The sequence below is a fragment of the Teleopsis dalmanni genome, chromosome X (assembly GCF_002237135.1).
Source record: "Teleopsis dalmanni isolate 2A chromosome X, ASM223713v2, whole genome shotgun sequence".
Taxonomy (NCBI): domain Eukaryota; kingdom Metazoa; phylum Arthropoda; class Insecta; order Diptera; family Diopsidae; genus Teleopsis; species Teleopsis dalmanni.
In genome coordinates, this window is record NC_051848.1 from 29,603,336 (window position 1) to 29,613,125 (window position 9,790).

General features: G+C 26.8%; 2 protein-coding genes and 1 non-coding gene across 4 annotated transcripts in view; 2 read left to right on the forward strand and 1 right to left on the reverse strand.

The window, feature by feature from the left end:
* The window catches only part of LOC119688282 (multidrug resistance-associated protein 7-like), a 2,823-nt gene extending 2,747 nt beyond the window's left edge, over window positions 1-76 (forward strand). Inside the window, exon 5 of the mRNA XM_038102961.1 lies at window positions 23-76. Coding sequence (XP_037958889.1) covers window positions 23-76 — 54 coding nt within the window. The remainder of the gene's footprint in view (window positions 1-22) is intronic.
* A 169-nt stretch (window positions 77-245) lies between these two features.
* On the reverse strand, window positions 246-316 carry Trnag-gcc. Its single transcript has one exon. It is a non-coding gene; the product is annotated as a tRNA-Gly (tRNA).
* A 1,911-nt stretch (window positions 317-2,227) lies between these two features.
* Window positions 2,228-9,490, forward strand: LOC119662468 (TBC1 domain family member 19). 2 transcript variants are annotated; one of them, XM_038072091.1, is made up of 11 exons: window positions 2,228-2,425; window positions 2,504-2,568; window positions 2,748-2,928; window positions 4,072-4,174; window positions 4,756-4,816; window positions 4,883-5,071; window positions 5,138-5,405; window positions 5,558-5,667; window positions 7,120-7,211; window positions 8,075-8,156; window positions 9,071-9,490. In XM_038072091.1, the coding sequence occupies exons 2-11, from the start codon at window positions 2,542-2,544 to the stop codon at window positions 9,245-9,247; spliced, it is 1,290 nt and encodes a 429-aa protein (XP_037928019.1). In that variant the 5' UTR covers window positions 2,228-2,425; window positions 2,504-2,541; the 3' UTR covers window positions 9,248-9,490. The 2 variants fall into 2 exon arrangements, with proteins under 2 accessions (XP_037928019.1, XP_037928020.1); XM_038072092.1 differs by having other exon boundaries at window positions 4,072-4,168.
* Window positions 9,491-9,790: the final 300 nt, after the last annotated feature.

Here is a 9,790-nt window from a genome sequence, read left to right on the forward strand (position 1 = left end):
TAGTGTATCTAATACTTCCCAGTTTGCAGCTGATGATTATCGTTTTAATGCTTCATTAAAATTGATTCAACACTAATTATTATATATTAATATTAAAGTTATCATATATTATAAATGTAGAGATATTACTAATTATATTAATGAATTAAATTTGTTTGCACAAATGTTTTTTAATTTATATCAGCAAAAATATTAAATAACTTAATTAATACGTATAAGAATTTAAAAAAAAAGTCAAAAAACTTTGCATCGACCGGGAATCGAACCCGGGCCGCCCGCGTGGCAGGCGAGCATTCTACCACTGAACCATCGATGCTTCTGGTATTTTCATTAACTAAAAACATATTTAAACTTTATTACGTTAGAAGTAAATAATGTCAGATTTTTCTTATATAATATATCGTTAACTATATCCACCTACGTACGGAGTTTAAAAGTATTAAAATTTTGTTTTTCTTATCGGCTGACAAGACGGCTATAGATTTTGACAATTCAGTTAATCGTACAGAAGTAAATGATCTATGGCAGGGCTGTCCAAACCAGATGCGATCGCGGGTCAATACAAATCACTGTTCAGATTGGAGATTTTGACAATTCAGTTAATCGTACAGAAGTAAATGATCTATGGCAGGGCTGTCCAAACCAGATACGATCGCGGTTCAATACAAATCAATGTTCAGATTGGAGGGTCGCAGTAACAAATACATTCGTTCATAGTTGTCTTTGACAAAAATAAAAGTAGGGTTATAATGTTAAATTTAGTTTCACTAATTTATCAATTTAAATTCATTTATTTGAGATATTATGAAAATAAAATAATGTGGTTTTACAAGACACCAAAAGAAAATTCGTGTAATTGTAGTAGATTAAAAATATGTCGCGGGTCGCACAAACATTAGTCGCTGGCCGCATATGTCCCGGGTGTCGTACTTTGGACAGTCCAGATCTATGGTATAGAAATACTATTCTTTAAGCCAATAGCTGGTCCGCAATCTATAACATTATTTATGTCGTCTGTCAGCAATGCAAGCAGTAGCGGCAACATAATACAACTGTGTTATACGTTATTACAAGTTTCAAAGAGGTCAGAATATACATCCCCTTTCTGCTTATTTAAATTGTTGTAATTTGGTTCCAAGAATTCCATCAATTATCACGACAGCTCTTTATTGTAAAATTATCACATAAGGACATTTCATTATCTCTTGTCAAACGTTGGTTTAAAATTCATGAAATATATGTAGAACTGTTATCTTTTATCAAATTTAATATTTGCAATTGAAACCAAAATGTTTACATTAGGGCTCCATTACGAAGTTAAGCCTTATCTGATTTTAGAATGTGCGCTTCAGCTGACATTTTAGTTTCGATTCGAAATGCGGAAGGTCTTTTATTCAGTTCAGTTCAATTAGAAGCACAAAAGAACTGCCATGATAACAGTACTATATTCCACTGTAAGCCACTACCCCATATATTTTGTTTTTTATTTTATTATATCTGCAGTGAAGTTGCTTGACTCTCTTCTAGTTTGTAATGTTTTCCACTCTTTTATATGTTACAGACTTTACCTAAGCCAGATTCTTGCCTTTGTTAATGCCTCTGGTTGGTTCTAGTTTGACCCTCTATCTACTACCCACTTTTACGAGGTTTTTGTGGACTCAAAACGGCTTTCATCCTTAGCTATTTGAGGAGGATTCGTCCTCCCTCCACCACAACTAACTAACTTATATAAGTACACCTATTTTAATATATAAAGATATAACGGTTATTGTGAACCTTCAGTAAAATGCATTGTGACTAGGTTAATCGTATCACTGAGTTCTTTATTGTAAATGTTAGAGTTATATATGTTATTATATGAGTAAATAGCACATTAGGTCCTGACAATTATAATAGATATGAAAATAGCTTGGATTTTATGTCAAAAAAAAGTTTTTGAATACATAGTAATATTGTATATATATTGAATTTTTCATATTTATATATTTAATAACATTTTAAATTATTTTTGAAATAATGTCAATAATGTATTTCACAGAACTATTTGTGTGAAATGTTTTGAATTTCGGCAAAGTAGAAGCTAGATTATATATTTTTATATATGGTAATATATAAACTTGATATTAAAAATTAAATAAAACTTAGTAAATTTTTTAAATAGTTGCCTTGAAATTTTTCAATCAAAAATTTATTTTTTTATTACTTTTTTGTAAAATCAAAATAAATTAAAAAAATTACTTAAATCTTTTTCTAATCAAAAATGGTATTTTGGCCTCATTGTTTTTAAATTTTTAAGATATTCAGAGCTTCTTCATAAAATTTTCCAACATATTTTCGATCATTGATTATTTCGACTTCATGAATGTTAGTACCCACCAAGTTTATTTAAGAATATTCTCTTTCGTATATACTTCATAATTCCATGGTAAGTTCAATAGATTTTTCAAAGGTTAAACACTACATATATTTGATTACCTATATTATCGATTTGGCTTAATTACAGAAAATTCGCTATTTCGATATCTCTCACAAAAAGACGTAATGTTTCACTATTTGTGCTATCAATCAGTAAGTAGAGCGTTTGACATATAATCAATCATATTCTAAATCAACCAAGTGATTAAAATGTCTATTATATACACCTTTATATACCATATCTAATATCTCACAATATCATTGGAAATATAGAAATGGGAACCAAATCGTCTTTTAAATTCTAAAATATTACTATTTTAATCTATTTTCAGTGTTCTCATGATCCTTTGTCATACTTAAGAAGAGCAGGTGTACAATGGAATAGACGTGTTCGTAAAAGCTTGAATGCGATGTGTAATGATCTCAGTGTACCCGTGCTGGGACAACAAAGAACTTTACAGGATCGTGAAGAAGTGCTAACGAAATGGGATGAACTAAGCAATTATACCATCGGTAAGTCAAATTTATAATAATTTACAAGTCTATGTATATAATATACATGTATATAATATATTAGATATGAAAAAAAAAAATATAATAAAAATTAAGATACAGGGATGATTAAGACTATAAGGGACTTAAAATTTGATAAATAACTTCATTTGTACAGTTACTAAAATTGATTTTATTTTTCTTGATGGCTCATATTTTTTATTAGTGATGTTAATATAAATGACTTATATTTTGATATGAAATATTAAATATAAATCATTATTTTTTTTTAAAAAACTTAAAAATTTCGCGGGACTTTAAATTAATATATCTCTGGAAAACTCACTATTGATTCCAATTTAATATATTGAAGCAAAAATCGAATATTCAAAATATTTGCAAATTATATTTGTGCATAGTTAATCGGTACGTGTAAGATCTATTGCAATGTTTCTAAACTAAATTTCTATCTTTCAAAAATTTTTTAATTTTGCATATCAAAATATTATAAATTTATTCATATTATAAATTATATTATAAATGAAAAGAACTCATAATGTGTCATTCATTGAATAAACATCCCAACATAAGAATCATAAGGTCATTTTTTTATTCTAATTTATTGGTAGTGTTAACATCGAGCGGTTATATATTCCTCTAATCAATTTCTTTGGAAGTTGCATTATATACCTGCTAGCAAAAAAGTTGATTTGTGTTTGATTTATAAAATATGGAATATAGATTTTCATCAGAGACTGTATGAAATCAAGAGATTTTCTATTAATTGAAGAAGTGCCTCTATAATTGACAAGAAATCTGCAAAACAAAAAAAGAATTTACTGTTGCATTTTGCGATTATTAGTTATTAGTAATAGAACTTCTAATGGAGTATAGGTGTTTAGGAGAGGAATATTAGAAATCTATTTTTTTGTTGCAAATTAAAATTGGTTTATTTTAATATTAGCCACTCGTATGAAATAAATGTTTTTGACATTTTCAATACTAGCATTGCTTTAGCCTCTAAACGGTGAAGAATTTCTGAAATTGGACTTGGCGGTACTATTCTTAAAATATTAAAATTATTTTAATGATAATTAATTATAATATTTTTATGTTTACATTACGTATAAGCGTTACATATAAATTTTCTTCTTTTTTCAACAGAGTTGTCGAATTTTCGTCCAGTTTATGCACCAAAGGATTTATTGGATGTACTGTTGTCTTTAAAGGGTCCAGCAAGACAAAGTGAAACTAAAAAGGAGTTTGTGTATATTAGTTATATAGTTAATTCATTATGTAAATAAGCTTGAAACAACAGCAATATTAAGTTATAAGAGTTATAACTAATATAAACAATTAATAATAATTAATTATAAGAGATTAGTTATAATTAATCAATTGAATTATATTTGATTATGTTGTTTCAAACTTAGGATACATAAAAGAGTTGGGAAGAGAATATTTCCAAACGTTTAAATATCTTCAGTGAAATTCTTTTATTCATTAAAAGATTTTAGAAGTGATTAACCAAATATTCCATTCACATGTCATGAAGGAACGTCTTATAACATATAATGATGTTTCTTCTTAATGCACAGTTTTTTATTATATGTATATTTGAATAAATATATGTATTATATATTTAAATGCATATATTTGTTATATATTAGATGAATATGTAAATTATACATATATTTGAATGAATGTACATTTTTGTGTATTTAAAAATTTATTTATATGCATATATAAACAAAAATAGATTAATAATATATAAATAACTAATTATTGTACATCCCCTAATGACACATAGATTAAAAGTTTTATTAAATTATATTTGTTTTCATACAGGCAATTACCTAAATGGGAATTCTCTCATATAAATTTACCTGTAAAAAATCTCTTTGAATTGGTTGGTACAATTTACTGAAGACTTATTTTAATGAATTTATTTAATTGATTATTCACTTGTTTCTAGCGAGCCATTTATGTCGAACTAACAACTAAAGATCAAACATCTACCCATGAAATGGTTCATAAGTGCAAACGCATTTTACGCTCTAAGCACGCGACTCTTGCTCAGCAGTTACTCAAAAAAGGAATGACTCCCGCACCATTCCGTGGACAGTTGTGGACGTATGTGCTAGGAAGTCAAGTAACAGACACGGTACTTATAATATTTGCTTACGTGAGACTAGAACTAATTTTTTTTATATAATAATTGGCTTTAAAGGAGGTTAATTACTGGAACAAACTCAAAAATTCAGTTATAACAATAGATCACATTGCCGATAAATTAGTTTTCAAGGACATACAACTCACCGCATCTAATGATGATCAGTATTTTGTTTTTGAAGATATACTCTATCAGATTTTATTGTGTTTTTCGCGTGATGAGTATGTCGATGAACAAATTGTTGCTGAAAACTATGTATCTCGAGGTAAATACTATGATGCGCCACCATCCGGAGTTGTGCCATTCCATGGTATTTGTATGTTTGGTAAGTTGGTTATTTGAATATTATACCTATATATATATATAAACATTAATTACTTCTATTAATTTAGATGATATTTACTTACTGTGCTTATTGCAACAGCTTTATTTAAAAACGTATCAAATATAATATATTAATATATATTTTTTTTCTAGCTGCACCATTTTGTTATCTCTATAAAGATCCAATTCAGATGTATTTTACATTCCGGGCGTTTTATATACGTTTCTTTCATCCATTGATCACAATTCAGACTCATCCACAGGTATGTATGTATGATTGTAGAAAGATGTAATAATTTTGTACAAATGAATGTTATTAACTACTTAGATCTATTATATAAGTATTTCATCTATTAAGTAGTTAGATATTAAATAAAAATAATTTGTTTACGAGTATTATTTATTTCCAATATTTTTAAGAGAAAACTTTTTAAGTCTTGTATTGTAAACGTAGTTGAATCTAACCTTTTAATATATTAAAAGTATTTCAACTAAAATAATATAAATTCTGTGGATATATAATCCTTTTCGAAACGCAACTCAAACTTGAAGTTTAAAGAGTAAAGGGTCTACAGAAATTATATATACATCCAAAATACTTAAGAAATCAAAAAAACTGTAAAATAATTTAGAAAACATTCCAATAGACAATGTTTAATAAAATATTAAATTTCCAGTTCCCGGTAGGGCTATACAATATCTATTTGATAAGTAGTGCCTTATGCAAGATGACGTTGAACACACTTAACTAACTATATATAACCAAGCATAAGAAATATTACCTTAACTCCAAAATTAAAAGCCAGATTCATAATCTAGTTTTTAATAGATAAGATCAAGCTAAAACCTATTGCAATTTTATATATATATCCCTTGTTATTTAATACTCAAACAGCATTATGTGGTTGAAGTATTAAGTATAACATTAAGTATAAGAGTTACCGTATTACATAGCATGGGGGTTATATATTAGACATATTGAACCAGTAATAATCCACCAGAGCATTTCAATCATATATTTAAGCACATTAAACACTCTGGAATGAAAAGGCTTACATTTGTTATCGTAGGTCCATGTAAAATATAATATATGTATGTATATTGTTCGCAGAAATTTTTATGGAATCAAGATAAATGTGATAAGGAATCTGCAAGACATTTATTAATCACTGTCTAGCCTTTATTTATAAGAAATTAAAACTAATTAGTTTTTTGTTTTGACAATTGGATGTGGCTCGGTAGAATTTAATATAAAATCCTTTCACGCATGGGCCTAAAGCTATAGTAGTTCGAATAGTACGACAAAAATTCCTTTTAATAGGCAAGTATAGCATTATAATTTATTGTATCCTATCCTAATTTTGATTTATTTTATTCAACCCAACTTTTAACTCTGAATTTAAAAATAATTTTGGAATTCTTATTTATTTAATTATTTTCTTGAGTATTTTGCATATTTTAAATATTAGCAATTTATTTGTAAATTTAATAAACAACAATATCAAAAATTTAGGATTTAAGATAAAATCGGCAAAAAATGTGTTTATTATTCTGTAGAATATATAATATATATAAGTGTGTGTGTGTATACATACATATATATAAAAGTTTGATGATTTCAATGTATGTGTATTATATATACATGCATATATATATATTATACTATTATAATCAAAAATACATACGAATTTTGATAATGATATTAAATTTTTCAGGGTATCGTGAGTTTATGTCTATTATATGAAAGACTTCTACAGACACATGAGCCGGAACTGTGGTCACATCTACGCCAACTTGAAATACATCCGTAAGTTATGCAAAACTTGATTTTTCACATTCATTTCGAAATATAATTATAAGATATCTTATGTATAAACAAAAACAAAAAAACTACTAGACTATATACTAAATGTTAAAACTGAATCAAGTTTATCTTTAAACTTATTACGTACTCAACATTAATTAACATTTTTAAAAACTCATTCCAATATAGCACAATTGAATAAAGAAGTACTGTGGTCACATTATGTTGTCCATGTATTTATCTAGTTAGAAGTAACCTAGACAATAGATAATAACAGTAAAAGGTTCATAACTTTAATATATTTTTGTGTATTTTTGACATCAAATTAATCAAAGCAATACAAATAGTTCAATGTTTCTATCATCATCTGGAATGATTTAATAATATCTGTTTTATATTTCTTATAAGAATAATCAAAATTATTAAAGCATTATATAGATATATTGCATATCAGCGCTGTCCAGACCATGTACAATAGCGGTCCAATACTAATCACGATAAAGATTTGAGGGCCACAGAAACAAATACATAGGTTCATCATTTTTTCAGAAAAAAATTAAAATACAAATATAAAAATATGATTTTATATAATTCATAGGTGATAATATACTATTAAAGAGAGGACTCATTTTTAAATCAAGATTAGGTAGATTCGGAAAACGCTCATCAAGAAACTAAAAAGATAAATAAAATAATGTGATTGTATTAAAACACACCGGACAAATGTCCGTAATTGTGGTAGATTAGAAAAATATCGTTTGCAGCGCTTCGGACAGAACTGTTATATAATATATATACCATACTATACAAATAATATAAATTATTTTTATAATTTTCATTATATATCTATTTTTATTTTTTTATAGCATTAAATTGGTCTTTAAGTGGCTGATGCGTGCATTTAGCGGACATTTGCATCCTGATCAATTGCTTATACTTTGGGATTTGGCAAGTTCCATAATATTACAACTAAAAAATATATTTATCTTTATATGCTAACTTATGTACTAACTTATTAAAGAATATTTAGTCATTTTATAACTACCAGGTAAAATTTCATGTCAACCGTCTGAGCTTCTGAATCGAATTCTCTGTTAACCATTCCCTTTGAATAAAAAAAAATACATTGCCTTTATTTTGTACTTCAGAATGTTACTTTCTGATTTTTTATTTTAGTTCATATTGAACACACTACTAGTTACCTCGGCTAACATTTTTTTTTTTTGAATAGGTGAAAATCTCGAAACCGTTCACATTGAGTCAACTAGCAACTCTGGCTACTGATCCAGAGCATCCGTCTGTTATTTCCGCAATGGTCTTAGCGACCACCGCTACCGCCAATTCGTCCGCATAGACTATGGCTAACATGCTTGTCTGCAGCCGAATTCCTTTGTGGTATTTTGTATATGTCTTTACAATACTGAACTCTCTAGTCCGTCACAGACCATACATTTGTTCAAATTTGCAATCTAAAATCGAAAAAGTTCACTTTTTGTTATATGCTATTCCAATTTACTCTTCAATTAGTCCTCTATATCCAATTCGCTAATATGTTGAAATGTCGGCGACAAAGTAGAGAAAAAGTACAGCACTTATCTGTGTTAAGTAATTTTACTTAATATGTAAAATAATTCACTAACTAAATTAAAATAAATATTAGTTATATTATATATTATATTATATAACATAATATATTATATCTATTAGTTGTAAATAATTATATTATTATTAAATAATATATTTATATGTAGTATATGATCATATATAAATAAATTTTATATTATTTTCATTTCTGTATTAACTTATAGTTGTTAAAATATAATAAAGAAAAAATTAATTAATATTAATATTTATATTTATAGATTTTAGCATATGATTCTTTAGAAATCTTACCATTATTTTGCACTATTATCTTGAGCTTCCGTAAAGAATGCCTCCTACAAGTGAACTCTTGGGAACAAATCGAAAATGTGTTAGCCGATCTATCGTCGATCCAGGTTATACCGCTAATACAGTTAACACTAAATCGCGATTCTTAATACTAAACTAGGAACCAATGATCTCGAAAAATTTTAAAAAATCTGCGGAAATGATGGTTTACGATTTATGCTAAAATTTAATTTATTCCAAAGGATCGAAGATCTGATTGAAATAATCTCAATTCGATTAAGGAAATGTTCAAATTTATTAGTCAATTAGATAGTAAAAATATATTGTCTTAACAAAATTTATGTAAATTTGAAGAAACAAAAAGCCAGTCAATACCAATAAATATTTTTTTATACAAATTATGGTGTATAAATATTGTTAAAATATATTTAAACAATATATTTTTATTTTTTGTAAACACACAACGATATGAATTTTACTATAATACTTTATATGTTGAGAATAAAATAATATAGAAAATGCATTTATTTTTATTAAGTTTTTTCTTTAAAGAACGCATGTTTAAAATTTTTTTAAGTAATTACTATAGTATGAGAGATATTTCTTTTAATTGATATGTACTGTATTCAATAGTGGTTTAGATGGTTAGTAGTGACATTTTTGAGAAGTTGTCCATACATATTGGCTGGTAA

What these genes read in the sequence shown, in the direction of transcription:
- LOC119662468 (XM_038072091.1), top strand. Translation starts at nt 2,542, where the DNA reads ATGTTTCACTATTTGTGCTATCAATCA. An exon ending in GAAACTAAAAAGGAGTTTGT is followed by an intron (nt 4,175 to 4,755) that starts GTATATTAGTTA and finishes GTTTTCATACAG; the next exon opens with GCAATTACCTAAATGGGAAT. An exon ending in TAAAAAATCTCTTTGAATTG is followed by an intron (nt 4,817 to 4,882) that starts GTTGGTACAATT and finishes ACTTGTTTCTAG; the next exon opens with CGAGCCATTTATGTCGAACT.